The sequence below is a fragment of the Pseudonaja textilis genome, chromosome 1, assembly GCF_049901715.1.
Source record: "Pseudonaja textilis isolate UNSWEBS1 chromosome 1, rPseTex1.2, whole genome shotgun sequence".
Classification (NCBI taxonomy): domain Eukaryota; kingdom Metazoa; phylum Chordata; class Lepidosauria; order Squamata; family Elapidae; genus Pseudonaja; species Pseudonaja textilis.
This window is the reverse complement of record NC_141990.1, coordinates 183,820,016-183,838,958: the sequence shown is the minus strand read 5'-3', so window position 1 is coordinate 183,838,958 and position 18,943 is coordinate 183,820,016. Positions and strand designations below refer to the sequence as shown.

Here is an 18,943-nt window from a genome sequence, read left to right as displayed (position 1 = left end):
AAGAAGTGCCTTTAAGAAGCGCCTTCAAAGTAACTTGCACTATCACTTCTGACCAGATGAAACTTTGAATGGTTTTCCACATAGAATACATTGCTGTAGTGCAAACAAGAGGTAACTAGGGAATGAGTGACACTAAGGGCCTTATAACCCAGGAAAAGATACAACTGGTACATACAATAATATTATATTAAGGCCCTTCTAACGACTTGTTTTGTTCTTTGTGGCATTTAAAATGGCATATTCTATGGCACATCTTTTGAGTATCCCTCACTCTACACTTCTCACACATACAACTATTTTTTAACATGATAACTTCCACTGTCATCAGCATTAAAGAAGGATGAAGGAATAATTTCAAATGAGCTGAATTATATTTTATTCTCCAACTTCTACCTATTAAAGCAAGCTTTCCATCTCACAGTTTAACAATATTGGAAAACGTTAACACTTACTTCTTTAATTTTGCTCTTAGATCACCTTCAATAACTTGTTTTTTCCGTTCCTCAACCTGAAGGTTGACGACACTTTCAATTTCACCATGCTCATTAAAAGCCACACATCTATACTGCCCGGAATCAGTTTTCATTGCATCTTTGATTTCCAGCTTGGCCTCATCTCCTTTTTGTTGGATTATCATGCGACCTCCTTGATTGAGTTGCCTCCACTTTCCTTTCATCCATTTCACATTGGGGATCGGATCACCACCAACTTTAGCAGTAAAGGTTGCTAAGCTCTCTGTTTGAAAAAAGACAGAAAGGGAAGAAAATGTCAACCATAAGTTGAAGGAAGAGAGTAGTCAACAGATATGGAAAAAAATATTTAGAAGCTGGGCTCACTTTCAATTATAGTGATACTCTGAGGTTCAGAGACAAAGTAAAGCCTTCCATCAGTAGGTGCTTTCTTAGCAACTGGTGCGGCTGTGGGTTTTTCTGGAAGGCAAAGCAAAGGAATGATGTTGGAGAACCGAAAATGACAATGTTCAAATGAAGTAACCATTATATGTAGAGGATTCCCCCCTCCCAAATTTGAATTCTACAGTACCTAAAGAATTTATTATCTATCACTGATATAATATTGGGGTGCACATGGCCAGTATGTGATGCATCCAGCCTGTGGTCTGAGAGTTTGACACCCCTGCTCTAGAAAGAGTGCAGAGGAGAGCAACAAAGATGATTAGGGGATTGGAGGCTAACAGACATAAAGAACACTTGCTGGAATTGGGTATGTGTAGTTTGATGAAAAGAAGGATTAGGGGTGACATGATAGCAGTGTTCCAATAACTCAGGGGTTGCCACAAAGAAGATTGTTAATCTATTCCTCAAAACACCTATTCTATTCTATTCTATTCTATTCTATTCTATTCTATTCTATATAAATTAACTCATGCCTTTAATTTCTTTCTACCTTTTATTTAATTTTCTATGTGTTGCATAATGTTGTTTATCTCAAAAGGGAGTGTATGAAGTAAAACATCACTGACTAAAACTGCTGCAAATACAAGGTATGTATAAGAGCAGTTTTGTTTGATTTAATTTCAGTCAAACTGCTATAAATTAAGTGCTCCTATTATTAAATGCTACTATTAAGGCAAGTCATTTGTGCCGATTTCATGTATGCTACAGTGCATTACATGCCTGAAAAAAGAATTCACTTCGACATCTTTATGAAGTCTTCATAGTAGTTCCTGGGGCTTTCAATGGCTGTTCTCTTTCCCTCTCCCTCTCCCCACTTTTGTCTCTCCCCACTTCTCTCTTTCTCTCCCTCCCTCCCTCCCTCTCTCTATTTATCTCTCTCTCTCTCTCTCTCTCTCTATCTATCTATCTATCTATCTATCTATCTATCTATCTATCTATTTCAATTTAACTGTACCTTTCACTGCCACTTTTGACTTAGAAGAATCACTTCCAGCTGCATTTGAGGCTTTGCACACATATTCCGCAGAATCAGTTTTAGTAACTGCTTGGATTTCTAAGAGAGCTGTTCCATTTGCAAAGCTGAAGCTGCATTTATCAGAGGATCTGAGCTCTCTCCCAGCTTTGAGCCACTGGATCTTAATGGGCTGTGATCCAACTACATGGCAAGCAAGTTGCAGGATCTTGCCTTCATCTATTGTCACTGGTTTAAGAGGTCGATCAAATACTGGAGGCTTTTTAGGTTCTGAAATGTGATAACATTAAGAAAACAAGAGGAGGAAAGTAGTTAGATTACCAGCCATCTTAAATAAAAAAGTACATATCAAGGTAAGAACAATATGATGTAATGAATTAATTCCATTTTCTCAGTACATTTTTTTTAATAGGAAAAAAAGTTTTCTGTTTGGCATCATACGGAATGCTGATATTTAGTGAGCATGTTTTAAGCATGTTTTAATCATGCCCAGTATTTCCTAGTTGAACCACAGACAACTACAATGATCTAATACATATCAATTTTACAGAAGACAATGTTGAAAAAGAACTACGCAATCAAAAACCATCTCTATCTATTGGACCAGATGGAATATGTGCCTACTTCTTAAAAAAGGTATCCACTGCCATCGCCGAACCTCTAAGCATAATCTTTAAAAAACCTTTCAGGACCAGCTCCTTGCCAAAACTATGGTCACAAGATCATACACAAAATGTTTGATATGTAATATCCACTATCTATCTTTTATGCTAAATGTAACATGAATGTTGTCACTATGAAGGTCATTTTAAACTTGGAAAAAATCTTAGATAGACAAATACTTCTAGCTGGATCATAGATGGGAGATAGTTAAATGAATGTACTTGTATCTATAGATCATAACAATTGCCAATATATACCTCAACTGGACCCCTTGAAAAACATTTTCCTCTATTCATGGCTGAAATTTCTAGGTTGAGAGTGAAAAATAATAAAGGGGTTTCTTTCCTCAGAAAATGTGTTGCCTTGAATATGAGTATTAACATTTTTAAAAAAATGAAGAAAGATCATTTTTGCAGAACCCCATCAATCAATTATCAAAAAAGGGGTGTGCCCTTCAAATAGACTGATGATTGAACATTTTAAGAACTGAAATTGAAATAATTCAATAGTCCTGTATAGTTTTATGTCATCTTATTGTGTTGCAACCTGGTATAAAACCATATACAGTTTGTAGAATTGATTTCTGTTATCAAACACATCAGAATTAATGTTCTGGTCAGTTGGACCTAAGGGTAAATAGTAGTAGGTAATAAAATAAATATAGTACAGTAGGCCTCTAGGAAATGAACTAACCTTTAATAACAACGGAGGAAGTACACAGCGTGCTCCCAGCTGCATTGGATACTTTGCAGGTATATAAGCCTGCATCAGCTGGTCCTGCATTTTTAATGAGCAGCAGAATAGTATTGTTCTCAAAGGCTAGTTCACAGTTAGGGCTTCCATAGATTTCCTGGTTATTTTTGTACCAAGCAACCCTCAGAGGCTGGGTACCAGAAACTCGCCCCTCAAGTTTAAAGCTGTTTCCTTCCGTTTCTTCTACTGTTTCAGATAACTTCTTGGTGAATGTAGGTGGATTCTGTCGCTCTGTCAGAAAGGAAGATAAAAGGAAAATTAACTAGTGAGAAAGATGCATTCAGACAAATGTTTTAAAATTCTTTGATTCTCTTGGGTTATCCTCAAAATGGCACAAGGTTTGCCACTTGTGTGTGGCTAATCAATCAATTTTTATTCGGTCAGTGACTAGCAAAATTTAAAAGACAAAATGAACAAAAACAGAATATAGGAAATGAATAAAATAATAAAGCAAAATAAAAATCCACTTTTGTGTGGCTAAGGAAAAAAGTGAGATTCATACATTTAAATCAAATATACAGTAAAATACTTCAGTAAAAATCTTCATAAATTAAAATATTACCAAGAAAGGACAGGTTTTACCCTAACAGAATTCCAAAATATTTTTGGTACAAACAGAAAGAACATCTTATTTTTTTTAGTTTTACTTTTCCCCCACTTTGCTTTTACAAACTCTTAGATTCTTCTTCATGCATATGTTCAAAACAGAGATACTAATTCTAGAACTTCCTTATGAAAGTGGCCTACAGTCATGGGAGGGGGATTTCTGATTTTAGCTGCAGGATATTAGCATTGTATCTCTCACCATTTCAAATGAGCCCCAGGTCTCATAGGTTTTCTGGCAGGTACCAAAGGTATGCAAATGAGAGTTCTTTAGATAATAGCCTACACACAATGGAATCTAAATTTCATCTTACTGATGAAAATTTCTAGTACCTTTAATATTAAGTTGAGCTGTGCAAGACTCTTTTCCAACTTCATTACTAGCATGACATGAATATTTTCCAGAATCTCCTTTGTCAACTTTCAGGATTGTCAAATGGGCTATATTTTCTATATAGCTGATCTGATACTTCCCTCCAGTTCTCAATTCACGGTTATCCTTTGACCAAGTAATCTTAATAGGGCGTGTTCCAGAAACATGGCATTCAAAATCAGCACTGTCACCAACAACTGCATCAACATGCATAATTGGGATGTCAAAGAAGGGTGGCATCTTCCCCTCTAAAATAGGAAGAAGTACAAGCAAATTGTTAATTCAGCACATTTAAAGATTTATATCAAATATAAACTTAAAGCAGGATAATGAACTGAGTTTATAACTCAGATTTGATATGCCATATAAAAGTATCAAAGGAGAGTTATGTATTTTTGTCAAACCTGTAAGGATGAGTTTGGCACTACAAGAAGAGGTTCCAATGGCATTGGAAGCTGTGCAAGTATATTGTCCACTGAGACTCATATCAGTTTGTGAAATCTGTAGAACGGCAACTTTATTTATGTATGATATTTGCACATTATAGCCGTCTCTTATTTGTGCACCATCTTTATACCAGGTTACTTCCATTGGTTCAGAACCATTAATGCTGCAATCAAATGTAATTGGCAAGCCAACAGTTTCATGAATGTCCCTTAATTTTCGTGAAAATGAAGGAGGAAGTTTACGTTCTGCAAGAAAACAAATATTGTGCAGTTACTGATTGAATGGTTTGGATTTTAGATTATTATTGAATGCAATAGTGAGTTCCCCTTTTCTTGATGTATTTCAGTTTTGGTTTGGACAGCTATTGGTCATGGATGGATTTCTGAATTGATCAGCGGGTTCAACTTGATGGACTAAATAGTTCTTTCCAACTCTAGGAGTCTAGTGTCTACCAATATGAGATACATATATTTAACTATAGCATAAGATTGTTTACAGTGGTAATATATAGGCTACATAAATTAATATCATTAACAGAGGTATAATTAGACATGCTTAAATTAAACAGGATACAAATGAAACTCTAGCAACTTATGTCAATTTTCAGTGAATTGTGGATTCTCTGACAACTTTAAACATGTATGATAGTAGATGACATAAAAGAAAGAAAATTTATTTTAATGACTTAATGAATAAAGAGATTCTCTTGAGAAGCTACAACCAGTCACATGGGGTTGCTGTTAACAAAATGTATCAACTTGCTTGTATTGGCTACAGAAATTATCCATTGGGAAAGAACAGCTAAAAACAGACATATTTTTTCTCTTTCATGCCTTTCAACAGAGTAATAGTATTCCCTAAGCTTTTAAAAGCTGGTGGTGATTACTCACCTTGAACAGATAGCAGTGCTGAAGACACAGCTTCCCCAACACTGTTTTCCACCTTGCAGATATACTCCCCACTATCATTGCTATCCACCTGGCTGAATACTAAAGTGGCCACTTGGTTTTTATAGTGCATTTTAGAAGTACTGGTGGGTCTTAGTTTTGTGTCTCCTTTGTACCATGACACATTGATTTCTGGTGTTCCAGCAATTTGACACTGTAATGATGCAGAATCTCCAACAGTCACTTCTACAGACTGTAGATTTTGGACAAAGTATGGTGGTTCTATAGAACAAAAGTGCAGATTAATCACAAAATGAGTTTGTTTCCCACAAAATAATCGATAGTTCTATTAAAATATTCTTTGATATAAGCTACATACGTAAGATTGAGACAGCTGCCTGAGAGTTATCTTGGCCTGATTCGTTTTCTATGTGGCAAGAATACAGGCCAGCATCTTCTAGTGTGCTGTTAGAGATCTCCAGTATGGCAGAAGTTTCTGTAGTGGTAATACTGCATTTCTCAGAATGAGTTAAATTTACACCATTTTTCCTCCAAGACACTTGAATAGGAGGAGTACCAGTATATGAGCATTCTAAAATTAATTGTTTTCCTTTCTCAACATGGAAGTCATTCAGTTTCTTCACAAATTTCGCTGGTTCTGTAAAAAAATAGCACAAGATGGGAAATTTAAAGTTGTTTAAAATTGATGGTTGCCTTTCTGTTTAACCCAGCAGACAGAATAATTACAAACCTCTTATAAAGAGATGAGTTGTACAAGAGATTTTGCCAGCTTCATTACTGACAATGCAAGTGTAGTCTCCACTTTGGACAGGGTGAACATCAAACAGCTCCAGTTCAGCAACTGATGCTTCTAGAGATATGTTGCATCTATGTCCTGGAACCAATTCAACACTTCCCCTAAACCATTTGACCTCAAGAGGGAGGGTTCCTTTAATGATACTTGTGAATGTTACATTTGCCCCAGATAAAACTTGCAAAGGTTCGGGTTTCTTCACAAAAGATGGAGGTTCTAGATGTACACAGAAAAGCAACAACGTTAATCCTAAAAGTGTATATTAAAGAACATAAAAAACAAACTTAAGATTTTTAAATCATTATTTTCTTTTAATAATTTTAATCTCATTGTTTTACCTCTAACTATGAAATATGCTTCACATTCATCAGTTCCAGCTTCATTGGTTGCTATACAAGTGTAATTTCCAATATCTGACTCCTGAAGAGCATTCACTTTTAAAGAACATGTATTATCTGTAAGGGTTGCCTGATATTTTTCTCCAGTTGTGATCTCCTCACCATCACGGAACCAAAACACAGAGATTGGAGGGGATCCAATGACTTTGCATTCAAGTACACTTGAGGAACCCAAGAGACCATGTGTTTCTTTCAGTGGTTTTGTGAATGAAGGTGGTATAATACGATCTGTGAGCACAAAATAAAAATTTAATTGCAATAAGCAGTGATATCTGCAGGGAGGGGTAAGAGGGGGCAAATGATAAAAGCAGTATTATGCCCAGGCAATACAACCTTTGCTTTTTTTATACATGTATTTTGATATTATAAACATGTATAAAAAGTGTGAAACTCACAGTGCAACGCTGCTTGGAACATTGTGTGGAAAGCAGTAGATCCTACAGGCATCTCAGATAATAATAATAGGGCTTTTACTCATTTTTTTGAGAAACAAATTAGTGCTTTTGTAGTTTAATGGGGTATTTTTGGGGATATTGTATTTAAGATAGTACTGAGTGCAAATATACTTTTTCCCTTTTTGAAAGGCGTTCCCAACTGTGCAAGCAGTACTATATACCATTAAAGGCAAAACATAACTTGTGAATGGGTATCTAGGAATATTCATTGCTATAGCAAAAGCACTAAGATTTATATATTGCTTCACAGTACTTTACAGCCCTCTCTAAGTGGTTTACAGAGTCAGCATATTGCTCCCAACAATCTGGCTCCTCATTTTACTGACCTCAAAAGGATGGAAGGCCGAGTCAACTTCGATTCTGATGAGATTTGATCTGCCAAACTGCTAGCAGCCAGCAGTCAGCAGAAGTATCCTGCAATACTGCATTCTAACACTGCGCTACCACAGCTCTATAACTGATCCTCTGCCAGACACTCCACAATAAGTAGATTTCTAAAGCATTTAGGAATGGTACATGGATGCCTAACATCAGAAGTCAACATATGCAAAACTTGATATGAAAATGCAGACCAAATACAAAATTGTATTCCCCATATTAATCTACTAACCTGAAACATGTACAGAAGCTGTACAACGGCTTTCACCAACGGTGTTTTTCACCTCAAATGTATATTCTCCACTATCTTGTAAACTTGCATTCAGAATCTTGAGCACAGATACTTTATTGAAGAAAGTGATTTTGTATTTCTGATCAGAAGTGAGCTCATATCCATTCTTGAACCATCGAGTAGTAAGATCAGGTGTTCCAGAAACAGTGCACTCTAAGGTACAAGAATCTCCTGTGGTGACTGTCATTGGTTCTGGTTTCTCTACAATAGTTGCTGGCTCTGGAATGAGATGCAAATCACTGTCACATTAGCAAACAAGATTATGTAAAATATGACAGGGTACTTTGGTTTTTATTGTTTAAATCTACTAACCAAGAACTGATAAGTTAGCAAAACATTCCTGACTTCCAGCATCATTTTTAATTTGACAGATGTATTTTCCCATGTTGCTTGGCTCTGCATGCACAACTTGAAGGATTGCCACTTTATCTGTGTATGACATCCAGAGGTTGTCACTTTCGTGGATAATTTCTCCTTTGTCTTTCAACCAAACAACAGAAATGGGCTCAGAGCCTTCAACAGTGGCTTGTAATTCTGCTGGCTCCCCAACGATGGCACTGATATTGTGAAGTTTCTTCACAAACCTTGGGGGCACTGAAGGCAGGAGAACAAAAATATGTAAATGCGAAGTAAGAGAAAAAAATGTAAAAAAAAAGAGAGATAACAAGAAGTCATGTACAAACCTTTCTGCATCACAGAACAAATGCAAGCATCGCTTCCCACATCGTTGACGGCTTTGCAGTGATATTCACCAGTGTCTGCAGCATCGGTGTTCAGAATATGTAGACTAGCAAAGTAATTCTCAGACAAAATCTTGTATTTCTTGCCCGTTCGGATTTCTCTTTTATCCTTATACCATGAAATTTGGAAGGGCGGTGTGCCTTGAAGCACACATTCAAGATGAACATCAACTCCTTTCAATGATTCCACTGGCTGGGGCGTCTTGCGGAAAACTGGAGGAGCTGTAAAAACAGAGATTAACATTTCCATGAAATGTGGAGAATAGATATTAATAAGCACCAAAAATGTAACATTACAGTGAAATGGGAGATTGCATGTATTTGAGATAAAATTTTCCATGCCCCGTTAAACTGATTGGCTTTGGTCTTTAATGGAAAAAAAAATAACCCTGGCAATTTCCCCTGCATAAATCATGGGTGTCAAACCCAATTTCTTTGAGAGGCGCATCAGGGTTGTGTTTGGCCGGGGGAGCGTGGCCAGGGGGCATGATATCACTCAACGAGGCTCCATTTTCAGCTGTGATGGCCTCCTGAAACCCTCTGGCAGTGAAAATGGAGCCTGGGAGGCCTGCGTGTGGCCTTCCCGAGCTCTGTTTTCACTGGCAGAGGCACCGCAGGCTGGTCCTTTGCTGTTTCCAGGGTGGGCCCACGGGCCAGATCTAAGCGCCCTGTGGGCCAAATCTGCCCTGCAGGCCTTGAGTTTGACACCCCTGCCATAAATGAATGAGAAACAAAGGAAGAACAGATCCTGACCTTTCACTTTTAGGGCTGTAGTGCTGCTAGCACGTCCAGCTGTGTTTTGAGCTTCACAAGTGTAGTCTCCACTGTCTTCAACAGTCAGATGGCGCATTTCAATGACAGCCACAGAATCAACGAAAGACATGCTGTATTTGTCACCGGGGTGAATTTGAGTTTCACCCTTGTACCATGCAACGTGAATTTCTGGTGATCCACCTATCTTGCATTCGTATCTAGTTGAATCATGTTCTTTCACAACTCTGGAAGAATCCAACTTCCTAATAAATCTTGGTGGCTCTGTTGAAAAAAGGAAAAAAATGTATTCATAAGACAATGTTTAAACAATGTTATTTACATTAAATCTGCAAAATCTCAAGTTGCCATTTTATATCAGCAGAAAAGGCCAACATATTCCCTTTACGTGAAACTGTGCTATACTTTTATCTCCAATGTTTCTTACTACTTATGAAATATACATTTTAAAGCTCATTATAAGTACAATATTGCAGTTTGTTATTGCAGTTTTTAATAGCTTAACCATACTTCTGTGGAAAATAAAGCTGCCCAGAATTATGTTCACATAAAAGTAAGATACTCTATTCAGATGTTGAAGGATAAGCAGCTTCTTTGTCACCTAGTATATTTCCATATGTTAAGTTTAGAAAGCCTTCTAAGCCTAAATACAAAACATAAAGCACCAGCATTCTTATGAAAATCACTTCTTTCCATAAATTTACCAGCTGCTGCTTTAAAATGAGGAGCTTATCTACATTAGCATAATTCCCATTTCTTTAAAAAAAAACAGGAACAACACAAAAATGTAGCAAGGGCATATATGTATATGTGTAAATATAAGTGTTGTGATTTACACTTTTTAGAAATTTACCTTTGAAGCTCAGCTGAGCACCACAAGAATCCTTCCCAGCACTGTTGCTTGCTGAGCAGGTATAAAGTCCAGCATCACCTTTGCCTACTTTAAGAACAGTCAATGTGGCTGTGTTTTCTACCAATGTAATCTTGTAATTATCACTAGGACGGATCTCCCGGTTATCTTTTGCCCAGGTGATTTTCATCGGCATAGAACCTGTGACGTGACACTTGAAAGAACCACTGCCCCCAAGAGCAACATCAACAGGCAAAGGCTTCACGTCAAAGGAAGGCGGTATCATATGTTCTGGAGGTTGGGAAAAAGAAGGGAAATTGTATCTGCCTTTTGTCACTTTTTTCTTAAAAACAAACCACAGTTTGCTGCTGCATGAACACCTGTGATCTAATTGTATTCTTTAATATGGCATTACTGAAAATGCCAAGTCTGAATTCAACGAATGACACACCTGAGAGCTGGAGCTTGGCACTGGAGGAAGCCGTTCCAAGAGCATTTTGAGCTGTGCAAGTATACTGGCCAGAGTGAGCCATCTCTGTTTGTAAGATCTGAAGAGTTGCTACATTATTTAAGAAGGTTGCTTGAATGTTAGGATCGTCCCGCAAGAGCATCCCCTCCTTATACCAAGACACCTGAAGAGGTTCAGAGCCAATGATGCGGCAATCAAAAGCAACAGGAGACCCAATCATTTCTTGTACATCTTTTAGCTTCTTTGTAAATGAAGGTGGAAGTTTACGGTCTGCAAATAGAAATGGCAACGTATACCATATGATCCTAAAACACAGTAACATTTTAGGCATATCCTACTAAAGACACAATACCCCAATATAGACATCTTCTTTCTGGAGATGGTGGAAGGTAGTCTGAGTTCCCAGAAGGGAATGGCAGCATTCCAGAGGACCAAGAAACAGCAAAGTTAGATAGTTTGATTGGGAGAAAGAAGGTTAAGATGGCTCCTCCCTAGAAATTCTCAAAGTATATCCTTAATGATGCAAGTAGCTGCCTTAGTTTGGCAAGACTTTTGAAGAACAATAAAAGAAGTTGCTTTGAAATAGCTCTGCATGTTTTTCTTGGTTTTTGGAGCCTGACACTCAATTCATATACAAGCATCTGCACATGCACAGAGACCAACAAAACATTCCGAGGAACAGGAATTCTGTGCACGTTTCTGTATTCCAACCAGATGACTTGCTCTGACTGACGTAATGTGTTCACGCTAAAATTGTGAGGCATGGACAGAGATGAAAAATTTCATAAATCTTCTAGTTCACTGAACATTTAACCCTGCTGCCTATGTACGTGCCAGGATAGCAGAATAATGCAGCTTTTTTCCTGTATTTGCCACATGAGTTTTTACATTGCACAAAAATATTTGAACCAACAGACGTAGCAAATTATCACCTTTGACAGCTAGCAAAGCTGTTGAAGTAGCAAACCCAGCGCTGTTCTCTATTTTGCAGATATATTCGCCGATGTCAGCATTCTCCACCTGGCTGAAAGTAAGTGTCGCTATATTGTTCTTGAAGTGCATTTTGTAAGCCTGCGTAGATCTTAGTTTGGTATCTCCTTTATACCATGAGACTTTGATTTCTGGAGTTCCAGCTACTTGGCATCGTAAAGACAAAGGCTCTCCGATGGTCACCTCCACCCTTTCCAATTCTTTAACAAAATAAGGTGGCTCTGAAGCAGAAATTAACACCACAGTAAGTACCCAGTTAGTTAAGGTATACCATAAACTTAATATAAAAGTAGTTACTCAAGTCAACCACACACCTAAGATTGATACCAAGGCATGGCATACATCCTCCCCAGCATCATTTGCAACTTCACATGTGTATTCTCCTTCATCTTGTCTGGTACTACTCAGGATTTCCAGGATGCCTGATTTTTCTGTTGTTGTTATATTACATTTTGGAGACTGTGTGAGTTTTGCGCCATTCTTCTTCCATGTCACCATAAATGGAGGGGTTCCACTGAATGTGCTTTCTAGAATAATGGAGTTCCCATGCTCCACGCTGAAATCACTCAGTTTCTTCACAAATACAGCTGGTTCTAAGAGAGTTTGTAAGAATGAGTCAGGTCATAAACTGTAACACACATATATGGATGTGTGGGCGTACATATTTAAACAGTACGCCTGCTGTCATAGATATAGAGAATAGCATTTAAACAAACCTTTCACAAAAAGATGTGTAGTACAAGAACAAGTGCCAGCATCATTAGTAACAAGACAGGTGTAATCTCCAGTCTGGAGAGGTCCTACTTCAAACAATTCCAGTTCTGCGGCTGAATCTGTCAAGAGGGTGTTGCATGTTTTGCCAGGCACAAGTTCCCTGCTTCCTTTGAACCAGTTCACTCTGAATGGAGGAGTTCCTTTGATCAGGCTCCTGAATGTCACACTCTTCCCTGGTAAAACCTCCAGAGGATCCGGTGTCTTTGCAAAAGAGGGTGGTTCTAGGTTCACACAATGTTAAAAGTGTTAGTAGCTATGCCAAGTAGGTAGAATATGGCTAAAATAAAGATGTAAAGAGTACAAGAGAAATATATAGAAGAAACACTAAGAGCCAGTGGCTTTTGTTTCCTTTACTGACCTTGTACCGTCAAAAAGGCACTGCATTCATCAGAACCAGCTACATTGGCAGCGGTACAGGTATAGGGACCTGTGTCAGAGATATCTAGAGCATTCACCTTCAAGACACAGACATTATCTGAAAAGCTGGTTTCATATTTATCCCCACTGAAAATCTCATCGCTTCCATAAAACCAAGCCACAGTCATAGGTAGCGATCCAGCCACTTTGCACTCCAGAACAATGGAAGAACCCAGCACACCAAAAGTTTCTTTCAATCTTCTTACGAAAGAAGGCCGGATAAGATGTTCTGTTTGGGTAAAGTCATCAAAAGACATGTTTTAAGAGAAGAAAGACGTCACTAGAAGAAAGAAGGCGGCAACTGAGAAACGAGAGTTTTGTCTAACCTGAAACATCCACGGAGGAAGTGCAGCTGCTTTTCCCTACTTCATTTTGCACTTCAAAAGTGTAAAGCCCTCGGTCATCCATGTCTGCAGAAAGGACTTTAAGTGTGGCTACTTTATTGGAAAAGATAATCTGGTGTTTGCGGCTGTTGGACAGCTGTCTTCCATCCTTAAACCATTTGGTGATTAGCTCTGGACTCCCACCCACGGTGCACTCCAAAGTAAAAGCACTGCCAGCTGTAACTATCATTGGTTCAGACTTTTCTAGGATCACAGCTGGTTCTGGAGGAAGGGAAACAATCAGTTACAAAATTGAGAATGGTAGAATAGCTTTCTGCCATGACAAAGAGAGTCAAGATTTATTCTTCAGAAGGGGATAGAAGCCAATACCAACCTAGAACTTTCAAGTATCCAGCACATTCTCGCATCCCAGCATCATTTTTAATCTGGCAGATGTATTTCCCACCACTGGTAGCTTCAGCACTTGCAATCTGAAGCATTGCAATGTTGTCTGAAAATGAAATCTGGAGGTTTTCACTCTCTCTGATTATTTCCCCTTTGTCCTTCAGCCACAAAACAGAAATGGGCTGGGAACCTTCCACTACAGCTCGTAAAGCAGTGGGTTCCCCTGTGTAGGTGAAGGTGTCACTCAGTTTCTTAACAAACCGTGGTGGTTCTTTGATAAAAGATAATGATTCATGGTGAAGAAAGAGAAAGAAAGAAAAAGAAGATTGTACGTGAGCAAGAAAGAAGCTCATGAAAAGAATTTTCTCCAAAGAACAACTTGAATAAATACTAACCTTTGAACTTGACAGTGCAAGCACAAATGTCACTTCCCACCTCATTGGAGGCTTTGCACTGATATTCTCCTATGTCAGTAGCTTCAAGATTGAGGATGTGAACACTGGCACTGAAGTTCTTCATTGTAACTTTGAACTTCTTACTGCCTCTAATCTGCTTTCTGTCTTTGAACCAGGCAACTTCAAATGGCGGTGTGCCTGTAAGTTCGCACTGAAGGATAACATCAGTGCCCTTAAGGGTGTCCACAGGGCTAGGCTTCTTGCTAAAAACAGGAGGCTCTAAAATGAAAGAGTTATGAAAATACATAATTGATCTTCTGGAAAAGGCTTCTTGAAAACAGAGCAGAAACAGATCCAGAAACAGAAGAGATACGTTACATAAGAACACTCCTAGTTTTCAAAAATCCCGTATATATCCCATTTCATTTTGAAGATGTTTCTAAATCCAAACCTATGAAATCCTGCTTGGAAACTGCCATCCCCTGCAAATTCTTTTTGCATGTGGAACTAAATATTTCAAATGAATGTAGTTCATAAGGTTGGGTGCATGCCCACGCATATCCTTTATTATGGATTGTGATGTATGACTGACTATAGACAGTTCTCCTATTCTCAATTTCCATTCTCCGAATCTCCTATGCCCAAGAATATAGTCTTACAGACTTCCTTCCTATCTCCACGAGATGTAATTTAAAAATAAACAAAGGAATTTTTCCTCCTCTTGCTCTATAATTGTTGTTAACATTTAAGTTGTTCTCCAACTATAGAATGTTGCTAAGAAGTGACAGATAAACAGCCTGCAGGTTTATTAGTGGGCAGAGATAACCAAAAGCCAGCCTTCCTACTCATGTCACTCATATTGCCATATTGTCTCCCACTCTTTAATTCAGCCACCTGTTGGTCTTTGTCAATTTCTCAAGTGCTCATTAAACATATCCTGACCAAAAGCAGGATAAAGCTTTTTTTTTTTTTCTGATAGAACTTGAATAATAAGAAGTAGTACTCCATGCTACTGGTTTTGGATCTTCTGAAACTGAAAGTGACAGACAAAGCTAGAGGTTCCTACCCTTGATCTAACATGAGTATTTAGCACATCAATATCTCCAATGCATTCTCTACCATTGGGAGATATCCCCAAATATCTAACTCATCTTTCTCCAACCTAGTGCCCTGCAGATTTATTGGAATCCAATTTCCAGAATTTCTAACCAACTGGCAAAGAAATTACAAGAACTGCAATCCAAGATGTCTGCAGGGCACCAGGCCTTTAAAAGACGAATTAAAGCTTTTAGAGCACAAAAGGATGCAGAATGAAGTACAGAGGATGCAAGATTTTGGAAATAGTAGCTTCTAACCTTTTACTGTGACTACTGTACTGCAGCTCACAGTGCCAGCGGAATTAAGAGCTTCACAGATGTAATCACCGCTGTCTTCAAGGGTGGCGCCAACAATGACGAGGACTGCTGTAGCATCACTGAAGGTCATATGGTATTTTTCACTAGCATGGAGTTCTTGGTCATTCTTATACCAGGCAATTTTGATTTCTGGAGAGCCACTGACTTTACAGTCAAGTTGACATGAGTCACCCACCTTCACCATTTTTGAGGCATCGAGCTTCTTTACATATTTAGGAGGTTCTAAGAAGTCAGATGGAAAGTAACATTTAATTATATGGTGCTCTATGCTCTGAATGAGAATAATTGGTTAAGTTCTGTAATATTAAAGAAAAAAATAAGTTTAGGTGCTAAGAGTGCAAGAGCTGATAAATTGTCCATACCTGGAAAGGTACTTAGACATAAGTAGAAATTTATTAGGTTTACTACTAGCTGTGATTGCATAAGCTGACTCACAGTTAGCTTAACCACAGTTTATTCAAGTCAATTTTTTTATTGGCATGACACACGAAACCATTAACTGTGTAATACAGTAAACGGAAATGTCGATGGTTAGCTTGTGGTTCAGTGTGTCTTGCAAATGCAGCTTAAAGGTTTTATAGTTTTATATTGAGTGCTTTGTAACTTCATATAACCAAATTTTTCACTCATTCCTATTAATTTGTTATCAGTTTTGTGTGTGTGTGTGTGTGTGTGTTCTTAGACTAATAAGTGATATTACTAATACTTCTTTACCCCCCTTTTCCTGCTAGTCAGAACTCAAAAGCTGAATCTTCCTGCAGTTACCCTTAAATCTGTCTGGAGAAGATGGAAGAGTAACTAGTAGCTAAACCATTCTGCCTTATAGGTCTCCAATAAGAGATTAAGATTGAGATTAATCTTTCACAGAATATATATTAGAAGAAATAAAAGATAAAAGAGATTAAGATTGAGATTAATCTTTCACAGAATATATATTAGAAGAAATAAAAGAGAAAAGAGATTTCAAGATACCCTGAATAGTCTGCTTATGTTTGTTTGTTTGAATACAATCCATTCTGTTTTGATATCCAGTTGTTAGAAATAAAGGATGGCTAGGGATAAGAAAACCCAAGAATTCCCACTTCTGAATTTAAAAAAAGTTATGTTAGATCAAGCCTATTCAAATTCCAATACCTTTCACATTAAGCTGAGCTGAGCAAAAGTCTTTGCCAACTTCATTGCTAGCCTGGCAGGTATACTGTCCAGAATCTCCTTTGCCTACTCTCATAATCCTTAAGTGAGCTGTATTTTCTACAAATGTAATTGCATAATTTCCTCCTGTCCGGATTTCTCGGCCATCCTTTGCCCAGATGACATGTATAGGGTGGGTTCCAGTCACGTGACATTCAAAGTCAACACCTTGTCCCACAGGAACATCTCTGGATTCAGGTGTGATATCAAACAAGGGAGCTTGTTTGGTTTCTGAAGATTAAAAGGAAGAAGAGATCGTTGTTGTTTCCTTTTGAGCCCATATGAAGTAAGTATTGTAACATTGCTTTTGAAACCAGAAACAACCACAGGACAAAGTGAAACAAACCTGAAACGGTGAACCTAGCAGTAGAAGTAACAGTCCCAACGGGGTTGGTAGCTGTGCAAGAATATTGCCCAGAATGGGCCATGTCAGTTTGCAAAAGATGAAGAGTTGCCACATTATCAATGTAAGAGGTTTGCACGTTGAAGTCATCTCTTAAAGGTACACCATCTTTATACCAAGTGACACTCATAGGTTCAGACCCACTTAGGCGGCAAACCAATTTAACTGGGAAGCCAATAGTTTGCTCTGTATCCTTTAATTTCCTCACAAAAGAAGGTGGACGTTTTCGTTCTGTAAAATAACAAGCATGCAATCAAGATAGGCTGGTGAAATCCTTTGTCAGAGAGTGAAAGACGGATAAATCTGCATTTTTAAGCAATTCGGAATGAATTTATCACCTTGAACTGTCAAGAGAGCACTTGAAGAAGTAGATCCAACACTGTTTTCAGCTTTGCAAATGTATTCCCCACTGTCACTGATATCTACTTTGTTGAAGATCAACGTGGCAACATTGTCTTTGAAATACATTTTATGCTCAGGAGTGGATCTTAATATAGTATCTCCTTTGTACCAAGATATTGTGATTTCCGGAGTTCCAGAAACTTGACATTGTAAAGTTGTATAATCTGCAACTGATACTTCAAGAGGTCTCAGGTGTGTAATGAAAGAAGGAGGTTCTGAGAACACAAATATTCAATGTCAGCATCAAGATAATCTTATCTTGGAACTACATAAATGGATAATAAAGAGAATTACAATGTCACAGAGACACACCTAAAGTAGACACTAATGCTTCACAAATATCTTCCCCAGCCTCATTTTCCACCATACAGGTATATTCCCCTTGGTCATCCTTTGTACTGTTAAATATTTCCAGAATGCAAGATTTTTCAGTTGTAGTAATGCTGCACTTATCAGATTGGCTTAAAACGACTCCGTTCTTTTTCCAGGTGACTGAAATTGGGAGGCTACCGGTGTACCTGCTCTCTAAAATTATAGATTTTCCTGGTTCCACACAGTGGTCACTCATTTTCTTCACAAAAATGGCTGGCTCTGAAGAGAAAAAAGAACTCCATTGTCAAACAAAAGGTGGTATAAATAAACATTTTAAAATCTCAAGAGTAAACGATTGCTTTTGTTTTCTAAATTCACCAACCTTTAACCAAAAGATGCGCCGTGCAAGATGCTTTGCCTGCTTCATTGCTTACAATACAAGTGTACTCTCCACTCTGTGATGGTTCCACATCAAACAGCTCTAGATCTGTGACAGAATCTTCCAAAAAGATATTACATTTATCACTCGGTACCAGTTCAGTGACTCCTCTAAACCAGTTCACTTTAAATGGTGGAGTTCCTCTGATGGTAGCTGAAAGTGTAGCACTTCTGCCTGGTAAAATGTGCACAGATTCTGGTTCCTTCACAAAAGAGGGTGGTTCTAAATTTGCATTAAAGGAAATAACAAATTAGTTGATTAGTAAGTAAGCTCAAAATGAACATATCTCTCCTATTCCCAGAAGAAAAAATGTGTTAAGGATCAAGCATTAAACGGTTTCAGTGAAGAGCTAGCTAGCTACTAACCTTGCACAGTTAAAACAGCCCTGGTCTCATTGGAGCCTGCTACATTTGCCGCTTTGCATACATAAGCCCCTGTGTCAGATAAGTTCAGTGAAGAGATTTGCAAAGTGCAAACATTGTCAGAAAAGGTGATCTGATGTTTTTCACCGCTAGTGAGCTTATGACCATCATGAAACCAAGCAACCGTAATTGGTAATGATCCTGCTACTTTGCATTCAAGAACCACAAAAGAAGCCAGCACACCATGACTTTCTTTTAGTTTTCTGGTAAAAGAGGGTGGAATGATCCGATCTGTTAAAGAGAAATAAAGAAAAATAAGGATCCTCCGGGAATAT

The 18,943-nt window shown here is 38.1% G+C and overlaps 1 protein-coding gene across 1 annotated transcript in view; it reads right to left on the bottom strand.

Moving 5' to 3' along the window:
- TTN (titin) overlaps nucleotides 1-18,943 on the bottom strand; it is a 307,241-nt gene that overhangs the window by 196,738 nt on the left and 91,560 nt on the right. The window contains exons 70-99 of the mRNA XM_087917042.1: nucleotides 18,612-18,899; nucleotides 18,190-18,468; nucleotides 17,808-18,086; nucleotides 17,432-17,710; nucleotides 17,037-17,324; nucleotides 16,634-16,921; nucleotides 15,440-15,721; nucleotides 14,085-14,363; nucleotides 13,679-13,960; nucleotides 13,288-13,566; nucleotides 12,903-13,190; nucleotides 12,487-12,765; nucleotides 12,085-12,363; nucleotides 11,713-11,991; nucleotides 10,763-11,050; nucleotides 10,315-10,602; nucleotides 9,444-9,725; nucleotides 8,634-8,912; nucleotides 8,263-8,544; nucleotides 7,891-8,169; nucleotides 6,766-7,053; nucleotides 6,365-6,643; nucleotides 5,993-6,271; nucleotides 5,617-5,895; nucleotides 4,684-4,971; nucleotides 4,240-4,527; nucleotides 3,244-3,534; nucleotides 1,870-2,157; nucleotides 837-929; nucleotides 453-735 (exon numbers count right to left, since the gene is read on the bottom strand). Coding sequence (XP_087773168.1) covers nucleotides 453-735; nucleotides 837-929; nucleotides 1,870-2,157; nucleotides 3,244-3,534; nucleotides 4,240-4,527; nucleotides 4,684-4,971; nucleotides 5,617-5,895; nucleotides 5,993-6,271; nucleotides 6,365-6,643; nucleotides 6,766-7,053; nucleotides 7,891-8,169; nucleotides 8,263-8,544; nucleotides 8,634-8,912; nucleotides 9,444-9,725; nucleotides 10,315-10,602; nucleotides 10,763-11,050; nucleotides 11,713-11,991; nucleotides 12,085-12,363; nucleotides 12,487-12,765; nucleotides 12,903-13,190; nucleotides 13,288-13,566; nucleotides 13,679-13,960; nucleotides 14,085-14,363; nucleotides 15,440-15,721; nucleotides 16,634-16,921; nucleotides 17,037-17,324; nucleotides 17,432-17,710; nucleotides 17,808-18,086; nucleotides 18,190-18,468; nucleotides 18,612-18,899 — 8,302 coding nt within the window. The remainder of the gene's footprint in view (nucleotides 1-452; nucleotides 736-836; nucleotides 930-1,869; nucleotides 2,158-3,243; nucleotides 3,535-4,239; nucleotides 4,528-4,683; nucleotides 4,972-5,616; nucleotides 5,896-5,992; nucleotides 6,272-6,364; nucleotides 6,644-6,765; nucleotides 7,054-7,890; nucleotides 8,170-8,262; nucleotides 8,545-8,633; nucleotides 8,913-9,443; nucleotides 9,726-10,314; nucleotides 10,603-10,762; nucleotides 11,051-11,712; nucleotides 11,992-12,084; nucleotides 12,364-12,486; nucleotides 12,766-12,902; nucleotides 13,191-13,287; nucleotides 13,567-13,678; nucleotides 13,961-14,084; nucleotides 14,364-15,439; nucleotides 15,722-16,633; nucleotides 16,922-17,036; nucleotides 17,325-17,431; nucleotides 17,711-17,807; nucleotides 18,087-18,189; nucleotides 18,469-18,611; nucleotides 18,900-18,943) is intronic.